The following is a 22,433-nucleotide window of genomic DNA, read 5'->3' as shown; positions in this document are numbered from 1 at the left end:
AAAAATTAAGTAGCATACCCCAGATTATAGAGCTAATTGGTGGTAGAGCTGGGATTTGAACCTGAGCAGCTTGATGCCAGATCCTCAAGCCTCAGAATGTTCTTAACCACTAGCTTGGCCTCCTCCCAATAATTTCCAGCTGTACCATAAGAGCCCATAAAATTTCAGTAAAATGTTTTAAATTAATTTGATTCCTGCTAATTTATATAGGAAACATTTACCATGTAAAAGTTGATAGAAATCTAATGGTCCTAGACAGTCTCAAATGCTAGTGTGCACAAGGAACACTTAAGTGTTTGTTAAATGGCAGATTCTTGAGCCCCACTCCGAACCTACTGCATAAAATATCAGGGGGTGTGATCCAGGAACCTGCCTCTTTAACAAGACTTGAGTAATTCTGACACAAGTGATGTCTCTATGCCATACTTTGAGAAACCCGGCCTAAATACTGCAGTAGAAACCAGTAAAAAGTAATACACATTTGTATGTATGTAGCACGTTTTTTTAGTGTTCCAGACAGGCTCCAGGTACTCATTATTTTTCCCCAAGACCAATGCATTCAATGGAAATGATTACATCACCTCTGAATCACGTTTGACTGAGAAAGAAAACTACCCCAGGAGAGGGGTCGGCCCTGTGGCACAGAAAAGTATATGGCAGGGCCTGGAGGTCAGGTCATGTCTGTTGATTTCCCCACCCAGATTTCTTTTCCCTAAATTGTTTCCAGGAAATAGAGAAAAGGTTATTTATTATTAAAAAAAAAAAAAATCCCTTAGCTTCTGCTCTAATGTCTCTTACTTGCAATCATTAAAAATTTCTCCATCCGCCCCAAATGCAATATCTAGGGGTGGGTCTAAAGCCTGCATGGCAAAGGCAATGCAACATATCTCCTGGATGAAGTCACTGAGGAGGCAAAAGTCAACTTCAGGAGGAAATGAAATCTTGGGATTGACATTCATGGCTCGCATCACATCCTGAAAAACAAAAAGATGGCATCACCTTGTTACCAAACTGTGACAAGAAGCTCTGACATCCAAAGGGGGTTATGTCAGGTGGGGGGCGGAGAAAGAGTACATGGGTAAAGATGTTGTAAACCAGGAAAACTGCACATGTGCTGGAGGAGAAAGACTCACTAATGGGGAAGGAGGAAAGATGATGCAGAGGACAGACGGCATGCCAAAGGCCAAGAGAATCCCCCCCAAAAACCAAAGCAAATATCCTTAGTGGGTTTTATTTATTATTTCCTCAATTCTCTATTCTGGGCAATTATAGGAAGTGCCAACTCATTCATAGTGTAGAATAATAGCAATTATAACAGCTTGCCCTTATTGGGTGTTTGTTACACGTGCCAAGTCTTGTGCTAAGCAAATTACTTGCTTGTTTTTCCTCTCAAGAACTCTGCAGGGGTCATGGCCATTGTTGCTCCCATTTTAAGGCTGGAAAACTAAAGCACAAACAGGTGAAGTAAATGTGCACGGTCTAGTAAGTGGCACAGCCAGGATGCAAATCTATACCTACCTTCCCCAAAGCCGTTGCTCTTAAGCACTATGGTATTCTATCTCCAATCTTAAGAACCCATCGAAAGAATAGAACTATAAAGGTCAGACTATTTTTTCCCCATAAAAATGTCTAAGAAACAGCCAATAATGACTGGTTCTACAAAGTCAACTGGATGCTGCTCTTTTCTGCTATTCCGTTACATAAAAGCAACCCTGAGCACTGGGTGGATTTCTGAGGTGTTAGTATTCCATGTAAAGTGCAGCAGTAGCACACCAGTCCCACTAAGAGACCCAACACTTACGTTAACACTGCTTTGGGAATCATATAGATCGAGATGACAAATGATATAATCCAAGACGGCATCCTCAAAGTTATTCGACCCCGCGAGAGATGGTGTCAACGATTTCCTCACGCGGATCTTGAAATGTCTGAATGCCATTTTAGCTACATGGAACGCCTCCTGCATGTAAAAATGCAGCAAATTTATTAGGTGGAGGAAGGGGAGTAAAGAAATCCAAAGCAAGGAATGAAGAAAGAATACCCACCAAAAATTCAACATCGTATGTGTCTTCTGATCACTAAACACAGTTGGTCGAAACTAATTTTAATCTGGGAGAAAATACATACCTCAATTTTGAAAAAATACATAAACACATCTATGACTATGCACGTTCACTAATTTCAAGACAGTTGATCATTGTTCTGGGAATCCTGACTGCAAGAGGCAGCACAATGCAGAGGTTCAAGGAAACAGATCATCTGTGGTTACATAAACACTTAAAAAGTGCTGGTTAGGGGTGCCTGGGTGGCTCAGTTGGTTAAGCGTCAGACTCTTGATTTCGGCTCAGATCATGGTCTCAGGGTCATGGGATCGAGCCCCATGTAGGGCTCTGTGCTTAGCAGAGTCTGCTTCTCTCCCTGTGCTCTTTCTCTTTCTCTCTCGGATAAATAAATAAATCTTTTTTTAAAAAGTGCTGGTTGAAATAAGTCAATCAGAGAAAGACATGTATCACATGACCTCACTGATATGAGGAATTCTTAATCTCAGGAAACAAACTGAGTGTTACTGGAGTGGTCGGGGGTGGGAGGGATGGGGTGGCTGGGTGATAGATATTGGGGAGGGTATGTGCTACGGTGAGCGCTGTGAATTGTGCAAGACTGTTGAATCACAGATCTGTACTTCTGAAACAAATAACGCAACATATTTTAAGAAAAAAGAAAAAGAAGAAGATAACAGAAGAGGAAGAAAAGGGGAGTATGTCAGAGGGGGAGACGAACCATGAGAGATGATGGACTCTGAAAAAGAAACTGAGGGTTCTAGAGGGGAGGGGGGTAGGGGGATGGGTTAGCCTGGTGATGGGTATTGAGGAGGGCACGTTCTGCATGGAGCACTGGGTGTTATGAACAAACAATGAATCATGGAACACTGCACCAAAAACTAATGATGTAATATATGGTGATTAACATAACAATAAAAATTAAAAAAAAAAAAATAAAAAAAAAAAATAAAAAGTGCTGGTTGATGCTATGATCCCACCACAATGTCATTATTACTGGTCCAGAAATGAAATTATCAATCTGTGTTTATGTTATACAAAGACACATATCAAGTATCTGGCATGTTTCCTGGCATATATTAATTCAACAAATATTTATTAAATGCCTGTTATGTGGCAGGCACCGAGGAAACTCAGTTATGCATGAAAGGCATGGCTTCAGAACCTTAACCAACTTCTTAATGAAATGAATCATGGCTGGTAAACTTTTTTCTGCAAAAAGCCAGAGAGTAAATGTTTTAGGCTTGCCTAAAATACAGACAGTCTCTTGTCATATTTTTTTTTTACAATCATTTAAAAATGTAAAACCATTCTTATATTCTTAGCTCTCAGGTGGTATTTTCCTTAGAAATAAGGAAATAACAGACCAGGACAAGATACATCCTATAGGTCATAGTTTGCTGAGTCCTGAAATAAATTAGTAATTCAGGATAATGTTCAGTAGACTCTGATAATTCTGGTCTCATACCAGTGTTTCCTTTTCTTTTTAAATATTAACTGTTCTCATTTCTCAAAATGGACCCTTAGTATCTCAGTATGGTATCCACAGAACAAATACCTTTGCTTTGAGAATTAAGGATTATATATGAGCACTTTTAATCTGCCATCCTCAAGTAGCTCACATACTAGCAGTTTTAGTAACTACTCTTAGCTCAATAAACAGAAGAGTTAACACAAAACAGCCTTCTGATTTTTTTTTTTGAGAAGGAAAGGAAATCAACTGGAAGACTGAGTGAAAATCAACATAGTATATATTCATTTGAGATAATCCTCTATTTATGGGTACTTCTTCAACAAATGCCTGATCAATATAAATATTGATATATAGGAATAGTTCTTGACTGCAAAAAATTAGCCATACCAAATATTTGTGAAGGAAAGAAGGAAGGAAGGAAGGAAGGAAATAAGGGAGAAAGGAAAGAAGGAAGGAGGGAAAGAAGGAAGGAAGGAAAGAAGGAAGGAAGGGAGGGAGGAAGGAAGGAAAGCGGGAGGAAGGAAGGAAAGAAGGAAGGAAGGAGGGAGGGAGGGAAGGAAGGAAGGAAGGAAGGAAGGAAGGAAGGAAGGAAGGAAGGAAGGAAGGAAGGAAGGAAGGAAGGAAGGAAGGGGAAATCCCACCCTCCCTCTGTGACCTCAGGACCAACCAGTCCCCTAGGCTGTCCTGTTCGGCTGACGCACGTGCTGTCCCCCCGCGGGGCTCAGCCGCACGAGTGTCACCTACCACTGTGGCGATGTAGATGATGCGCTGCACGGTCTCAGCTTTGTCGATGCAGCGCCGCAACAGGCACTGCGCATCCAGCCGGGCCTGGGAGTAGGCGTCGCTGAACCGGGACAGAAGGGCAGCCTTGCGCGCCACGTTGGACATTTTGGCACGATTCGGGGACGGGCTCCTGATCTTCACGACCGTGGTGGAGGGGCTGGTGGAGCGGCTGCGGCTGCGGCTGTGGCTGTGGCTGCGAGGGCCAGGGCTGGGAGTCCGGCTCCGGGCGGACCTGTTGGTAAGCAAGAACCAGCCAGAGAAGCGCTCTGATTCACTTCTCTCTCATTCCCGGCCCCATGACCCGCAAGTGATTGCCAGGGGCCGTGCTCCCTGCTGCACGCAGAGAAAGCAGCTGCCCCCACCCCCCCACCCCACCCCCCCACCCCCACCCCCCGCCCACCGCGGCCTCTCTGCCGGGCATCAAATACGCGGTCATTCGCTCTATATCTGCACAGGGAATTCGCACCTCGTTTTATCCTTTAAGCAGCCCTTCGAGCTCAACATCGATTGTTGGCCATTTTAAGGCCAAGGAACTAGAGGCTCAGAAAAGGAAAGTAACACTGCTGGCAAAAGCCAGAGGGAAAGAGATCAGCTTCTCAGTATTTCTTACCCCAGCCTTGGGGTACTCAGGTATCACAGAGGCTTTATGGTATAATATGGGATGAACACTCAACCGTGAGAAAGAAGATCTGCGTTCTCGTTCTATAGCAGTGGGACCGTTCGCGCTCATTTCTCCCCTCCAGAGTCTGAGTTCTTACCTACAACATGCTCGCCCTATTTCTGGGTGGGAGGGAGGGTCTGAAAGATCCAGTGGGCTAATAGAGGTGGAAGTGCTTGGTGAATTGTAAAGCAGAGCATCAATGAACGGTATTGCCATCAAGTACAAAGTAAATTATCAAAGGAAATGGGCCCCCAAGGAGGGAAGTGTAGAAGATACTAGGAAGCAAACGGTTCTCCTACAAAGCCCACTCTGAAGGTGGAGCGGAGCAAAAGCCCTCAACAGTAGTCTGACAATTTCCATGGTGCGAGAAACACTGCCACCACAACCCAGTTCGAGCTATGAATGTGACATCACACTGAACTTGGAATGAGGCAGATGTGCACAGAATCAGTTCTAGGGAGCCAGTACAAGCTGGTACCAGCACAACATGGCAGAGTGACTCCCTGGAATGAAAGGCTAAGGTGGCATTTGGGGGAATGGGGACCAGGGGTGGGAGTGGCTTTGATAGCTTGGATCCGGGCATGCTGTGGGGCTGAGGGAGGTGGTGGGTGTTAAAAAGAACAAGGAAGATGCTCCAAGAGAAACATCCCGCTCTGTCCTCACGTAACTCCGAATGTCCCGCCTTAACATTCTGTCCATCAGTAGAGAGGGATGTCACAAGAACACTCACCTACACACTTCATCAAACAAAATGAGCTACAGAAAGTAAAATGACAGGTAGTCATCCCAGAGAGGACACTGGCAGGCCTCAGAGAACAGGATCCTCCTATTATGGGACACTCTTCCCGCATGGGTACCATGCATGTATGACAGGCCCACCCAAATCGGCTTTCAAGCCAAAGAACTATCCTCTCATCTCACATATCTCTCAGTTTCATTCCTTGGGCTTCCATGTCAGCCCCAAATTAATTAGTGCCCAAGCACTGACAATCCAGGAGGTATTTTCTCTCCCTGGAAGGGGGCAGTTAGAGAAAACAATCCCTCTACAATTCAAAGCTTCCCATATTGTGGGGGCTTGGGTGCAAGATAGTCATTGCATTTTTTTTTTCCAAGCCACATTTTTACCACTACCGAAAGGAACTTAAATGAAAAGATCTGTGAGAATGTGTCAGACCTTCCTTGAAGCACAGATTTTTCAGCAGACAAAACAGCTATCTCGTCCTTCAGCGTTCGGAGCTGTTTCTCATAATCAGAAACCACTTCGGTCCGCTGCTCTGCGCCCCGCTTGTCAATGCCCCACTGGTCCAACCGCCTCTGCTCAGAGGTCCTCGGCTCTGAGGTTCTAGGCTCCGCACACCGATGCTCCACGCTTCTGTGTTCTACGTTTCGGTGGCGGGATTCCTCCTGGACTTGAAGAGATTTAAGCCTGAACAGAAAACAAAAATTAAGGAGGAAAGAAAAGAGAAGGAGGGAAGGATGGAGGAAAGGTAATAGTAACATCCACAATACTAGGTGGAAGGGTGAATTTATACAAATAATGTATTCTAGAGACAAAGCTTCTGAAATAAACTTGGCATCCTTATAAAGATGCAGAGAGGCGTGACTACCTAAAACAGGAGCAAACCCACACAAAGAGAACGTGCTGTGATGAAAAGGACAATGATATAAGATGAAAAGGTAAGGGCTAAGATTAAGAAGGACACAGAGAATCTAAAAATGCAATAGCAGAATTAAAAGCTGCACTGGAAACGGTAAAGAACAGAATCGCTGCTACAGGAAATCACTCAATTATAGGGTCAAAGAATCTGAGAAGGTCTATCAAGTAGGAAATAAGAGATGAAAATGATGGTGAGAACTCTTCCTTCCCCTAAGCGGCCTGAGGTGACCTCTGAAAATGGCCCGCTATTCGCTTGACCCAGAAAACCCTACAAAATCATGCAAATCAGGAGGTTCAAATCTTCGTGTTCACTTTAAGAACACACGTGAAACTGCCCAGGCCATCAAGGGTATGCAGATCCCAAAAGCCACCAAGTATCTGAAGGACATCACTTTGCAGAAGCCATGTGTGCTATTCGGTCGCTACACTGGTGGAGCTGGTAGGTGTGCCCGGGCCAAACAGGAGGGCTACACACAGGGTCGGTGGCCTAGGAAGAGTGCTGAGTTTTTACTGCATGTGCTTAAAAATGCAGAGAGTCATGCTGAACTTAAGGGTTTTGATGTCGATTCTCTGGTCATTGAGCACATCCAGGTGGACAAAGCCCTCGAGATGCAGCAAAGAATTTACAAGGCTCATAGTTGGATTAACCCCTACATGAGCTCTCCCTGCCACATGGAGATGGTCCTTACTGAAAAAGAGCAGACTGTCCCTAAACCAGAAAAGGAGGTTGCACAGAAGAAAAAGATACCCCAGAAGAAACTGAAGAAATAAAAACTTATGACCCAGAAGTAAATTCTGCATAGAATAAATGCAAATAAAAATAAAAAGAGAGAGAGAGAGAAAAGAAAATGATGGTGAGGGAGAGATAGAAGTGGAAAACAGAGCAGTGCTCCCAGCTACAATGGTGAGGGTGTTCCCAAAGAAATCAGAACAATGGAACATGGGTGAAGGCAGCAAAAAGGTATTTGTGTGTGTGTGCGTGTGTGTCTGTGTGCGTGCATGCATGTGTTTTAATACAACCCCCACTTGCTTTTTGGGGGAAAAATCAAAATTAAGATCAATGAAGGTATACCCCCTTACCCCTGTCAGAATAGCTAGAACGAAAAAGACAAGAAGTTGTTAATAACAAGTGTTGGTGAGGATGTGGAAAAGGGAGCCCTCGTGCACTGTTGGTGGGAAGGCAAGCTGGTGCAGCCACTCTGGAAAACAGTATGGAGTTTCCTCAAAAAGTTAAATATTGAAATCTAATAATTCCACTACTGGATATTTACCCAAAGAAAACAAGAATACAATTTGAAAAGACATATGTGCCTCTATATTTATTGCAACATTATTTACAGTAGCCAAGATATGGAAGCAACCCATGTCCACTGAGAGAAGAATGGATAAGGAAAGGATGTGATATATGTATATGTGATATGATGTGATATGATATATATATTTATATATGTATACACACACAATATATATATATATATACATATACATACAATGGAATATTACTCAGCCATAAAAAAGAACTAGATCTTGCCATCTGTGACAACATGGATGGACCTAGGGTGTATTATTCTAAGTGAAATAAGTCAGAAAGAGATAAACAAATACCACAAGATTTCACTTATATGTGAAATTTAAAAAAAATGAATCAACAAACAAAAAGTAGAAACAGACCCATAAATACAGAGTAAAAACTGGTGGTTGTCAGAAGGGAGAATATTGGGGGATGAGCAAAGGGGGTGAAGGGGAGTGGCAGGTATAGGCTTCCGCATATGGAAGAAATAAGTCACAGGAATAAAAGGCACAGCATAGGGAATATAGTCACTGATACCGTAATGGCATTGTAAGGTGACAGATGGGAGCTGCACTTGTGAACGTAGCATAAGGTACAGAGTTGCTGAATCACTATGTTGTACATCTGAAACTAATAGAACACTGTGTGTCAACTACACTTTGATTTTAACAATTCAAGAAAGATATAACCTTAAAGTATGCGTTTATGCTCTCCTTCTAGAAATTGATATTTAGAGAATAATCTGAAATTTAAACTAACATTTGCTGCAATCATTATCACAATGTTGTTTCCAATGTTTAAAATCAGTATCAAAGTAAATGTTCAATATTAGGGAAATATCTAAATAATGGAACATGATGCCTCTATTTAAAACTAAGTCTTGCAGTATTTTTTCTTAGTAATAGAGAAAAACAATGTTAAGTGAAAAGATGGGGTCCAAAATTGTATACTTATGCTGATTTTGTAGTAATAACTCTATTTTTTTAATGTATCAATTGGAAGACATAGCAAAATGGTAACAATAACTGGCTCTGGAATTTTTTTTTATTTTATTATGTTATGTTAGTCACCATACAATATATCATTAGTTTTTGATGTGGTGATCCACGATCCATTGTTTTTGGCTCTGGAATTTTGAGAGGGTTTTTCGGTTCCTCATACTCTGTTGTACTTTGAAATTTTTCCATAGTAGGTAGTTAGAGTTTTTGTAGTAAGAAGAAAATTATACAAAACATTAATAAAAATATTGCTGCCTTTCCTCTTTGTGAACAGCTTCTTTCATATTATAATGGAGTACCAAAAAGCTAAATTCAAAGATCAATCAGCAGACTGCAATAATCCTGTCTTTTTTTTTTTTTTTTTTTTTTTTGCTTACTGCTTTCTTAGCTGATTTATTTCCTCCTCTGCAGCCAAAAGGGATATGGCTGATCTGTTCTTGGTTTCTTCAAGAGTCTTTTCAGTTTCAGCCAGACTGTAAGAGAAATCAGTAACTAAAGACAGATTTTCCAAAATTGGCAGAATTTCCAAATCAAGGCATAGGTTCTCCCAGGAACTTTTGGCATATATAGAAGTTCAACAAAAACAAGATCAAATTATGAGACATCTGCATCCAATCAGATGCTATTGCAAATATTATGGTGTGCTTGTATGCAAAAGCATGCTAGCATTCTTTCTCAATGTCAAACGTGAAGACATTATAGAGTGGCTACCACTAAAGAGCTATGTAATAATTATTAACATTAGAATGTAAAGGGCAAAGAAACTTGTTCACGTCCTCCTTCTCACCCTCCTAATTCATCTGCTCAGCACACCAAATCTTCAGGCTGCCTCTCCCTATAAAATCTCCATTTTCTGCAATATCCCAATACCCTTTTCTGCAGTATTCTCATTACTTTGCACCATAGAGTTGCATTTGACCTAATTTTCCCAGACTTCCTAAATATAAAGAAAAAATTATTTGCCCACCTACAAAGAAAGTCTTCCACAATCACATCTGACTACCAAGTATTTCATGCCTATGACTTCCACCACTTATTGAGCATGATTTTCCTGAGTTTTCAACATAGCTAGGTCATTGTGAGTTTCAAGGACTCTCTTCATTATAGGCAAATCATAACAAATCATATTATTTCTTTAGGTCTATCTAAAATTTAAAAAGAAATGAATGTGTATGGATGACATTGGATGGAGACCCGTGGTTCTCAAATAAGTCGCCCTAGTCCAGCAAGAGATCATAGGTTGGCAAAGGTTTCTTGACTTCTTGGACCCTACCTCCTGGTACTATCCAGGCTCTCATCTGAGGCTGAGAGGGTGCAGTTGCTATCTAAACTCACACCTGTCTTCTTCCTTCCTTTTAGATGGAAGAATGGAAGGTCAAACACTGGGGTCCTCCCCTAGACAGTGAAGCAGATAGAGAAATGATAGGCTAGCAGGATTCCTACTAAGTCCCCACAGATCCCAGCCAATCAGGCAATGCAAGAGGTGGTGTGATTACCCAGTGTTCCTTCCCATCTCCTTCTCCTCCTCCTCCCCTAACAAGTGCCCACGCAACCTGTGAGTGCTCATGCAAATGTCACCCCTGACTCTCTCAAGCCAAGTGTGTCTCCCCTTCTCCGGAGCACCTCCAACACTTGGTTCACACTAACAGTCTCATTACAAATACCCTGTGAGCTACTTAAGGGCAAGAATTATTTCTTTATCTTTTTATCCCCAACACCTAAAATAGTGCCTGTAACACAGTGGAGATTTTTTTAGCTGAAAAATGAATGGACACAATGTCTAAAGTCTTTTAAGAAATGCCAAAGTAGCAATAACTTCATAATAGGGCTACTGGCAATTAAGAGGAAGTTGCTGTGATTTAATTCAGAGGTGACTATGTTACAGGATTTTTAAAGTGTACGTGGAGAAAAAAATGAACATTTTTGTCAGGAGAAAACCGTAGAAAATTAAAAGAAGGAAATAGGCCAAGAAAGGAAGGAGAGTATGAACAGGAATAAAGTAGTTATGTTTTTCTCTTAAGATATGGCACACCTGTGTGAACACATGTACATATAACCAAACGTACATGCTAATTTGGCACCCTTGAATGATAGAGAGAAGAAAGGGAGGTACATTCATGTGCCAAGCATTATTTTAATAATAGCAAGTTAATGTATTTTACTTATTTTTTATTAGGGATTTATTCATTCATTGAGGATATACCATGTGGCAGGCATGATGTTGGGTGCTGGGGATACAACAGTGTCAGAATGACAGATACAAGACAGTAACCCTTTGGGGCTTCTAGTCCAGTGGATCAGAAACTTGCGAATCAATATTTTAAAGTTCCAAATTGTGGTAAGGGCTACTCTCAGATCACTGTGAAAGAGAACTACAGAGTGGGGGAAGGAAAGACCTTTCGATGTACATGGTCACAGAAAGACTCTGAGAAAGTCACCTTTCAGCTGAGACCTGAAAGATAATAAAGAACCAGCCATGCAAAGACCCAGAGAGAGACTGCCATGTTTCTGAGAGAGCACAGGCAAAGGCTGCAAGGTGAGGAAGGGGACCACAGACGAGTTGAGGAGAGCCTGGCATGAGGTGGGGGTGGAGAGAGAGGCAGGGCCAGATCACACAGGGCTACGAGAGTCCTGGTAAGGAGTTTAGAATTTTTTCCTAAGTGTAAAAGGAGGCTACTAACAGCTTTTAAGCCAGGGTCTGACTTTATAAATTTCTATGTGTGAAATGGATTATAGTAGAGCAAGAATGAAAGCAGGGTAGCCGGTTGGAAGGCAACTGGTTGAGGCAACAAGAATCAGGGCCTTGAACTGGGCGATGGTGGTAGAATAGTAAGAAAGGGACAAGAGTGGGAGATGTTTAGAAGGTAGATTCAACCAGATTTGCCAATAGATTGGAGATAGGAAATGAAGACACAGAGACTCATAACCAGATCCCGAGTATAAAATCTAGACATCTTCCTTTTCGAGGATTCATCAAACTTGGGCAGACCTGTCCCCGTTCAGCACTGTATTAGAATTTGCCCATTTGTAACTGAGTCAAAACCAATCTGGTCCCCACAAGGTTAGACATGGGGAATCTCCTTGGTGGGCCACTCATTCCATAGCAGGTAGCAGGTAGAGTAAGAGAGAAAGGAGAGACCTAGCTACCATAGAATGCGAGGGACAGACAGCATCATTTCTGACGCCTTAAAAGAATAACCACAGGTGGGTTAAAAACCAAACAAAACTAGGAAATCCAAGGTAAAGGAGCAAACACCTTCATTCTGTGCCACTGTCAAATGAGATGCACAGGGTTTGGTGGGGGGAGGGGAGGAGATATATAGATATATAGACATATATAGTATACACACAAATGATAAAGCAAATAGTGTGAAAGGTACATGACAGTGTATATGGGTGTTCTTAGCACTATTCTTACAGATTTTCTGCATTGGAAATTATCTCCAAATAATTTTCTTTACAAAAATACGCAGTCATAGTTCCTTGACCCCTGATGCTCCTGATGGGTATTTACAGAGCCATAATGATGAAAGAGGGAGGTAGGAAGGAATTCCTGGCTCCTCTTGGTGCTGATAGAAGTCAAGAACCAGCAAAGTCTCGAAGCCCTGCCTCACAGTTAGTGGCAAATGGAAGGGCCTGGCTAGCCACAGTTGCCAGCAAATGCTCCAGAAGATTTAACCAGACAAGCCACAGATCAGCACCCCTTGGCACAAGACTCTACTGCCCAACTGGAAACGAGGCAGCAAGAACCCATACAGCAGCACAAGACCCAAAGTCTCTCCTCTCCAGCTTGAGTCACCCCTCATAAGCACGCAAGCATCCCTCTACTTCTAGATGGCCAGTCTAAGGAAGGGGGAGGACCGAGGAGACTCCTGGAGAGGGGGGAAAAAGCCCCTAGCAGAAGTTTGAACTTGAAACTAACTGAATCTCTACAGGAAAAGGACTATATAGTAAACCAGAAAAGAAGTGGTAAGTTTAATCATCCTCACCTCACTCCAAATCAGCTGATATTAGTTGAAATAAGTTGCAAAAATTCAGAGGAATTGTGCTTTTTTGCTCATTACATTTGTAAATGTTGACTGTTGCAGCCACAAAACTGTTCATTGACAATGATTCCAATTGGAAATGAATGGGGGGTGTGGAGGTAACTGTGTGTGTGTGTGTGTGTGTGTGTGTGTGCGCGCGCACACACACACACATACACACACATGCAAACACACACAAAGAAAAATGTCTGGAGCAAAATAAACCAAAATGTTAACAGGGATGAGATAAACAGGTGATTTTCACCTTTACACTTGTATTTGTTGTATGCATTTTGAATTAGCAATAATCGTGCCTCTGATAAATCTTCTTGGCTATGATACTCCACTTTCGTATGTTGTATGCGTTTTGAGAAGGAAATTTTTATTACTTTTATAATCAAGCAAAACTAAATCAGTAGAGATGCTTTCCTTAAAAGGAAATCTCATCAGAGAACAAGGCAGCATGCCACAGCTTATTCCATCACAAGCCCTAACTAAAGAGTTCCTTGCTGCCCCATACATGTCCGCAGTGGAGCAAGGCTCCAATTGAGAAACATCCGATTGATGTGTTTTGGCTAGGTGGGCTGAATGCAGTTTTGTACACATTTGTCTGTCTTCCTCAAGTGCAAATCCAAGGCTTGCAATTTTCTTTGCTGTGATTCCTTGAGCTCGCTACCTTGGCTTTGCTTCTGACACTTGTTGCTGCCTGGCATTGCTTAATTTCTTTAAAATACTTTTTATATCTACTAATTATTCCAAAATCTTGAAATGCTCATTCTTTGAAGAGTCTGACTTCTCAGCCAGGCATTATACCTTCTAAATGAGCACATCTGACAGACGGATGCAGCCTCTTCATCTTACTTTTGCTCTCTTTCCTTAATTTTACTCTTTGTCTGACTTCTTTAACCCTCCCCTTTTTGCATCTTATTTTTCTTTCAAAAGATAGATTATCATATAACAATCTTCCCCTGTTTACATATATAGGCTCATAACAGGCCTCTGGAGAAGAAGGAGCTCCAGGGATGGAGCCAAGGGGAACAGGGTCTTAGGTAGCCTATTATAATATAGAAATCTTACCCCCAGATTCAAAGACACTGGCTCCTTACTCTCTGGACTCTCTCTCTCTCAGTCTCTCTCTCTCTCTCTCTCTCTCTCTCATACACACACACACACACACACACACACACACACACACACACACAGTTATTTGCAGATGTCTGTATTTTACATGAGCCATTGTTCTCCTTTCAAACTTAAAAATTAAGAACAAACAATTCTTTTTGGAAAAAGATAACTTGCATTCCTCTTACTCGTCTTGAACCTGGTTGAGTTGATTACGAGTCAAAGGCAACTCGGAGTCTAATTGTTGCATGTCCCGATCCCGAACAGCAGCCTCTTTATGTCTCTCTTTATCAAATGTGTCCTGGAATGATACACAAATCAAAAATAGTCTTGAATACATGAAACAAGATGATGGGTTGCAACACATTATGCTGAGAAAAAGAAATCAGGCACAAAAGGACACAAATGCATAGTTCCATATATATGCAGTTCTAGGGCAAGCAAAATTAATCAGAATGATAAAAATCAGAAGAGTGGTTGCCTGGTTGGGGGGTGGGGGTAGGTGACTGGGAAATGGCACAAGGTAATGCTCTGGAGAGATGGAAATGTTTTATAACTTAGTAGGGTGTGAGTTACACGGATATATGCATTTATTGACCTATGGATCTCACTGCAGGTAAATTATAGCTCAATTTTTTATTATACATCAATTTTTTAAAAAGCCATTGAAATATCATCCCATATCTTTACACTCAGAAGAACACCCACGGGGTAAAAATCTCAGCAGCATGTGAAAAATCCCCAGGGGAGAAAAATTTGCTTAAAACCAACTGATGTCTACGGAATACTTAGCCTATGTTAGTTGTTTCTGCATGTTTATCACATTTAATTCTCAAAATGGCCCAAGTGGGTCAGCAAAAGCATTGTTTCCTTTCCAGCAAGTGACACATGAAAGGTTAGTCAACAGACCTAGGACCATAGAAAAGAGACCAGAATTCTGCCCAGTGACCCCCAAGCAGGAACCCTTCCACACCTGCACCCCTAAGGCCACTAAGAAAAGACCACTCTACGTGCTTTAATTTTAGAAAAGAATTTATGGAAATCCATATAAACGTCCAAAACCAAGGTTACTAATGCTTAATGATGTTAATGCCTTAAGCAAGGTGTAGGTCCTCTTTCTAGTCTGGGCTTCAACTGTCTAAAACCTGACCCTAACCCACAGAAATCACCCCATAGCAACAGCAAATGACAATACTCTTTGTCAGTCTCTGAGAACTAAGTTTTCAACTCATTTCATTTCACTCTTTCAGATTATGGTGCTTTCCCCCATCTAATGGTCTCTTCTGAGGCTCCATGTACCCTGTCTGTGTGACTAATCTGTCATTCCAAAGTTCCCATTTACTGCCGAGTGTGGGCAATGTCCCAGATGTAGAACATCACCAGTCCTTTCTTACAGCTGAGGAAGCAGAGGCTTGTTGATTTGTCTGAGGTCACACCACTGGGAAGTAGGCAAAGCTGAGAGTTGCACACAGGTCTGTTTGAAGAGAAAGCTCAACGCATTACGCCACTTACTACTGTAAACAGAAACTCACCTTTTGGACCTGTGTCCCCATTCCTTAAGTAGCGCTGAGTCCCTCACTAGGTAAAAGCCATCTCTTATATATGTCTGAGTTCCCAGAGCCTGATCGGGGTGTTGAAAGTCAAGGGGGATCCTTTAGCATCCCTACCTGTAGAGAGGGGACCTTGCTGTCAACAGGTTTTCCCAGGGAAGCAGCAGTAAAGGAGGCCTCCAGCCAAGGCAGAAGGCGCGATTTGATTATTTCCACACCATCATAATGTCCACCTAAAAGAACCCACAAATCAGGTCAGGGAAAGAAATTCAGCGACACAGTGAGAGAGTACCAAGGACCGAAGCCAGATGGGGAAACACGGGCCATTCTCACCTTCTTGGGCTGCCGTAGTGAGGATCTTAAAGAGCTGTCCTTGAACTTTGGAAATTTGTTCGATGAGCTCAAGGCAATGATTAAGATTTTGATCACATGTGTTTGTCTACAAAACCAAAACAGAAAGTCAGTGCAATTCCTTTCCTCAGGGACCCATTGCAGGTTGACAGGACCTGACTTTACCCAGGGGCCGCGGGGCTCTGGTATGCGCCCAGGCGCAGAGAATGCCCTGTGTTCACCAAAACATCGTTCCCGTTCCTCCTGGATGCACAGCGAGACCGCTTTTCCCAGCTTCCCTAGCAGTCAGGCAGCCGTGTAACGGAGTTCCAGTGAATGGGACAGGAAGTGCTATGTGCCACTTGCAGGTATGACCCAGAAGAAAACCCCTTGAGTGATTCTCTTCTCTCCTTCCCCATCGGGCAGCCAGATGCAGAGGACCCAGCAGAGGGCCCAGCAGAGGCATAAAGGATGGTGGAGCTACAAGATTTGAAATTTGAAAGGCTATTCATTGGACACTTGCAATGACTATCACATCATCAAGAAAGTGTGTGTGTGTGTGTGTGTGTGTGTGTGGCACGCGTGTGTGTGTGTGTGTGAAGCCACTGAGATCTGGGGGTTATTTTAATAGCAATACCCCTGACTTGCTACTCAATGGAACCCTGCAAAAACTCCTTTTATAAAGTGAATAGACCTTTTGTAATCCAATACAAACCACAGCTTCCTAATTTACCTGCTTTATTGGTTCGTGTCCTCCAAGTTCATTATGTACGTAAAGAACACTATTTGTTAACGGTAGGATGGTACTGGGGGGTTGAGGATCCCATGGTGAATAAGACAAAAGACATGGCCCCAGCCTTATAGCACATGCAGACTGGTAAGGGAGAGAGGGGTGGAGACAGTCCCATGCGGTGAAATCTGTGCGCACGAGGTCTACTCCAGAGCCCGTGGCCTTGGGAAGACTTCCGAGAGGAAGTGAAGTCTAGGCAAGGAGAAAGCAGGCAGATTTGGGGGGATGGGAAGTTCCAGGGGTTGCAAAACATCCACAGAACACGAAGAAAGCCAAGAGGTGGGCCTTTAGCTATTATTCTGCTTTTTTGCACCTCCTTGATGAGATTTTACCATTTCCACACCAGTCAAACCTCTAATGAAGTCTGCCACTAAAGGAAGGAACACAACCACAAGCAACAAACAAATCACGTGGTTGCACAGACCGATGTGTCCTCTCAAGTGGTGAATCCCAGGCAGGAAGCAGGGGGTGAGGAGGATAAAAAGGAGAACAAAGAGGAAGAGTGAGTTCCAGGCGAAAGGCTACAGGGCAAATGCATGTTGAGGGGGGGCGGGGGGATTCAGGCAGGAAGCAAGCTCCCTGTGGACGGAGGCTATGCCAGCCTGGTCGCTGTCGCACTCCCAGACTGTGTTCTGTAGTCTCTGTAGTCAGATCCAGTAAGTACTGGACAGACATCGATGAGAAGATTCACACACTTTATGTTTATCACATACCTTCTATGCGCCAGGCACTACTGATGCTGTACATATATAAGCTTAGTGAAGCCCCACAGCAGTGCCCTGGGAGGTGGGGGCGTCATTGTTAACACCCCCATTTTCAGAGGACAAAACTGAGAGGCCAAGAGGTTAAATAACTTGTCCAAGCTTACCTAGCCGGTAAAATGACAGAACTGAGATTGGAACCCATGCTCTTAAGATCGTGGTTAGAGCTGGGAGCAGAGGGAGGACGGGATGATGGGAGAGGAGTGAATGGGGAGGGCCATGTGGAAAGGCACCCCCCGAAGGGGAGACACTGAGCAAAGGAGATAGTACACTGAGACACTGAGCAAAGTATTCGAGAGAGACCGTGATGCACAGTGGGAACAGTAGGGGCAAAGGCCCTGTGGCAGGGGAAGCGAGTTTAGTCACCTTGAGAACCATAAGTAAGCGTATGTGGCAGAAGCACAGAAGGTGAGAGAGGTTGGCAGAACAGATCCTGGAGGGCCTTGCAGGCCCGGGGAGGAGTTTGGATGGGGTGGATTCGTGGTGCCCTTGGTGGAGCTTCTGGCTTACATCCACACCTGGTGGACAACACCTGGCGACAAGCTCTGTTATGGCACCTATGTCTCATACAGCCATTTGTTTCTGGGTCTCATCCTTCTAGCCCCTTCCCCTAAAAAGACCAGGACCTCTTTTTAAAAGTTCCTTTATCTTTCCTATGTTTATATCAGTTGCCACTGGTATACATAACAAATTGAAGGGCCCACAAATATTTGACAAATGAATGAATGAATGAATAACTTAACAGTGTAATATTGACATCATCAGAACATTTGGAATCCCCATCTGAGCAGGTGTGCCCATCCCTCCTCTGTTGAAGCAGCAGCTCCTGGGCCTTGCTCTCCCCCCGGCACTTACCATGGTGAACCTGTTCCTCAAGAACAGCTTTGCCCTCTGGCTAGACCATGCCATAGGCTAAGTGGACAGGGAATGGGGCCTGAGGGTCTAGCAGACCTGAGTGATTATCTCTGCTCTACCACTTGCCACCCTTCTCTGCAATCCTACGCAGATTGCTTAACCTTTCTGAGCCCATTTCCTCTCCAGGAAAATGGGGATCATGCCTTGCAGAGTGTTAGAGGAGAATTAAATCCAAGAATGCATATCTAGCACCTCAGAGACAGAAGGCATTCAACAATTGGTACCTATGAGGTATTGTGTGTTATTGAAAGGAGCAATGGGTATAGGAATAAAGGCAGACCTTGGTTCAAATATGGTTTCCTACTTGGTTGCTATATTCTCTTAGAAAAGATATTTTAAATATGAGCCTCTGTTTACTCATATTCAGGAGGTGGCTGATCTCATGAGCCAACTTAGGTACAGAATAGAGGAGGGACAGAATAATTAGAAGCATTATTGTAGTATTATTACCATTTGCTTCTATGCCTTGCCCAGGGTCTGGTACAAAGGAGGTACCGAAAGGAATGTTTGCTAAGTGGGTTTGTACACACAACTTAAACAACAGAAGACAATACACAGTGTAAGACAGTTCCTGTTCCCAAGACCTGTTACAACATGCTGCAACTTCTAACACAAAGCATCACACAAGATGCTCAAGTTGCAATAGAGTCATGTTCATCTACCAAACAGTCACTCACACAAAATAAATAGAGCAAAGATATGACCTAATTATACTGTCTCCTAATTCCACAGTTCCTTCATTCATAAATCATTGAGTTCCTACTATTCGTAAGGCCTTGGGCTGGTAGCTCAGGAAATAAAACTACATTGAAAAAATTAGTGGTGCCTGGATGGCTCAGTTGGTTAAGTGGCTGCCTTTGGCTCACATCATGATCTTAGGTCCTGGGATCCAGCACCGCATCACATCGGGCTCCCTGCTCAGCAGGGAGTCTACTTCTCCCTCTCCCTCTGTATACTCTCTCTCTCTCTCTCTCTCTTCCTCTCAAGTAAATAAATAAAGTCTTTTTAAAAAAAGAAAGAAAGAAAAAATTAAAAGTCGCCTACTGTCAATGAGCTCATCAGCTGGGGAAGTGGGTTGGAAAATGGGAGACACACAGAGGATTAATAGTTACCTTAGAGTTTATTAAGTGCTCTCAGTGGGTAGTGAGCTGGGGAAGGAGCAAAGCAGTGAGCAGGGAGGGGTAAGAAATAAGGTATTTCAAGAGAAGGAACAGCAGGTACCAAGGCAAGGAGCAGCAAGGTGTACCATAGGGGCAAGTGGAATACAGGGTCCAGGGACCAAATAATGATACACTTTATTTGCCACACGAAGGGTTCTGAGCCTTATCCCATCACTGAAAGATTTAAGGGGGCGGGTAGATGAGAGTGGTGATGTGATCCGATTTACTTTGTGTTTTATGAAAATCACTCTGGCAGAAGCCAACCACATAGGGTTCAGATAAGAGAGGGAGCCTGGTGGGAAGAGGGGTGGTTGTAACCATCTGGCTGAGAGATGCTGAAGGCTGTGGAGATGCCAAGGGTCCCCTGAAGGCCCTTTGCAGCCCTAAATCACATCTGTGTCAGCCACTGCTTCTAGCATTACCTGAGGAGGATGCCCGAAGGTTTGGAAACAGAAAAGAGGTGTCAGAGGGATGGTGCTGTTTTCAGACAATGTAGGGGATCCACAGGACCTTCAGATAGAGCTGTCTAGTAATAGTACCTAACAATTACCGAGCACTTAACTTTGTACCAGCCAAACCCTGTGCTGAGAGCTTTAAATACAGTTTCATTTAATCCTCAGAATAACCCTACCAACTGGATTACCATCCGTCATCCCTAATTCACCAATGAGGAAAACCAAGACCTTAAGCAATTTGGGGAAAAGGTGGTTGATCCGGAAACTAAGCCTGTTCCTGCAGCCTTTGACATGAGCCAGGCTCTCAACCATGGCCCTATCCCAAGAGCAGAAGGAGAAGACTCTGGATCTCAGCAGAGAGGTGGGGGCTGGGGGCGTGACTCTGCAAGCCTTCAGCTGATGGAGAGTGCCCCAGCCATATGCATAGACAAGACCCCCAAGGGTGGGAGAAGTCAAAGGGCAGGGCAGAGGGCAGTTTTGCTATTTCAGAAGTGGGCAGAGGAAGAAGGGCCAGTAGATGAAAACAAAACAAGAGCAGTGAGAAATAAGAACACAGCCAGGAAGGAAGGTAAATGGAAGGAAGGCTTCCAGGAGGAAGCCAGAGAAGGAGATGGTTTATGCTCTGCTTCACTTATGCCTTTAGGCTGTCAACACATTTTTATGGAGGAGGCTACTGTGTGCTGCATGCTAGGGGTACCATGATGGGTAAGATATAGCCTCTTGCCCTCAAGGAATTTATAGTCTAAGATAAACATGCACATAAATGCAAAACCAGAACTACTTGCTATAAGAAAAGTAGGTCTAGATCTCCCAGGTGAGGCTCAAAGGAGGAAGCGGTGAGGAGCCAAGATTTAGGAAGGCTTTCACCTGAGGAGCTCTGTGGGCTCCCATTCCTATTTTCTAATTGCTCTAGTGTGGGGCCTGAGCACTGAAAATTTTTTTTAAGTTTTCTAAATGATTCTTATGTGCAACCAAAACTGAGAACCACAGCATTCGTGGGAAGTGAGATCAATTTAATGAATCTCAACCAGTACCCCCCCCTTAAAAAATTTAATGAAAGAGAAAAGGAGTATATCACAATTACTAAAGATAAGAATTACTCAAGAAACCTTTGCTTCAGTAATACGTATAGAAGAATGTAGGTGTGCTATGTTGTGAAGTAAAATGCATAGATTTCTGTGGTAAGTTTTTAAAGCACTATCCTAGAGAACAGTGCTTTGTCCATGTTGAGAATCTCTGCTATGGGCAATGAGAAGCCACAAAAATGATCTTGCAAATGGCTAAGTAAATATTGGCTTAGAGGTGGGCATGGAGGAAGGCAGGAAAATCAATAGGAATATGCCATGTTATAATTGTGGAACTTAAGTAAACTTCAAACTTATTCTTATCCTTCATGCAGATAGGAAAGTGAGAGGTAACAGAAAGGAGTAGAATATTCAGGAATAGAACTACTGGCATTGTTAACAAAATGTGTCCTTTTATAGCCACCAATCCCTGTGCAACAGAGACGGGCTACTAGCCTCCTTTTGTAACCATGATGGTTATAAAAATACTGTGAGTTCGGTCCAGGGCAGAGTTCTCTGGACAGAATGAAGCTCCTATGCCTGTGAGTCTTGCAAGTATTTCTGCAACAACGTTTGCTTGGGATCCGCCCTAATTCACCCTAGATTTTCCCACACATGTAAGAAATGATGGGAGCTTGAATAAGAGCAATGGTAGCTAGAGGGGGAAAGTGGGAGATATTTGACAGATATTTAAAGGTAGAATCCTGACGTGATGAACCCATTTGTAAGGCATGATGGAGACAGGGGGCAGCCCTTCACATGGCTCAGTTTCCAAAATCAACCCTCTGTTCTACAGCATGGCTGACTTTGCCACAACACCGTCACCTCCACAACAATGTTTTTAAAACCAAAATACTGAATTTTAGATTTAAGAAAAGTAGGCTTATATACACGCCAACATCTTAGCAAAAGCTTCTATTTAGATCTCTCCACTGGATTTTAGCATCTTGACCTGAAGTTAATATTTCTATCAGGTTTCTTTTATTAATGACTTTTCCTTAAATATTAAACAACAATGATGTTTCCATTAGCAAGTTTGTCTAAGATGAAACTAAGAAGGAAAATTTAAAAGTTGATAGCCCCTCTGTTAAAAATAGAATAATCTGCCTTAATCACTTGTCAACTTCTTTCCTAGCCATGAATCCATCATTAGTAGTTGTGGCAGAAACAGTAGCACTAATCAAATATTCCACGTGCTTTCCATGTCTCAGGCTCCTTTACAAGTAGATGGGAGCCACGTAACAATCCCTAGGGAAGATGAGTGAAAGTGATGTGTATAATTTAAGTGCTCTCCCTCTCTTCCCCAGTGGACCTCTGAGGTCCATGATGAGATGATTGTG

The 22,433-nt window shown here is 43.0% G+C and overlaps 1 protein-coding gene and 1 pseudogene across 5 annotated transcripts in view; one reads left to right on the top strand and one right to left on the bottom strand.

Moving 5' to 3' along the window:
* The window catches only part of SPATA18 (spermatogenesis associated 18), a 36,969-nt gene that overhangs the window by 8,388 nt on the left and 6,148 nt on the right, over positions 1-22,433 (bottom strand). For 3 of the 5 annotated variants that reach the window (XR_004819919.1, XR_004819920.1, XM_035726231.1), the window contains exons 2-9: positions 15,952-16,057; positions 15,736-15,851; positions 14,257-14,369; positions 9,299-9,394; positions 6,150-6,401; positions 4,276-4,546; positions 1,802-1,960; positions 799-974 (exon numbers count right to left, since the gene is read on the bottom strand). Coding sequence is in view for 2 of the 5 variants with exons in the window: in XM_035726231.1 (XP_035582124.1) it covers positions 799-974; positions 1,802-1,960; positions 4,276-4,546; positions 6,150-6,401; positions 9,299-9,394; positions 14,257-14,369; positions 15,736-15,851; positions 15,952-16,057 (1,289 nt within the window). In the remaining 3 variants the exon portion in view is untranslated. The remainder of the gene's footprint in view (positions 1-798; positions 975-1,801; positions 1,961-4,275; positions 4,547-6,149; positions 6,402-9,298; positions 9,395-14,256; positions 14,370-15,735; positions 15,852-15,951; positions 16,058-22,433) is intronic. The other 2 variants (XR_004819921.1, XM_035726232.1) reach the window with 1 other exon arrangement.
* LOC113924998 lies at positions 6,449-7,694 on the top strand (annotated as a pseudogene).

Source organism: Zalophus californianus, chromosome 2, assembly GCF_009762305.2.
Source record: "Zalophus californianus isolate mZalCal1 chromosome 2, mZalCal1.pri.v2, whole genome shotgun sequence".
NCBI classification, from domain to species: domain Eukaryota; kingdom Metazoa; phylum Chordata; class Mammalia; order Carnivora; family Otariidae; genus Zalophus; species Zalophus californianus.
Note: the sequence above shows the minus strand (reverse complement) of the source record. Positions and strands in the feature narration are given on the sequence as shown.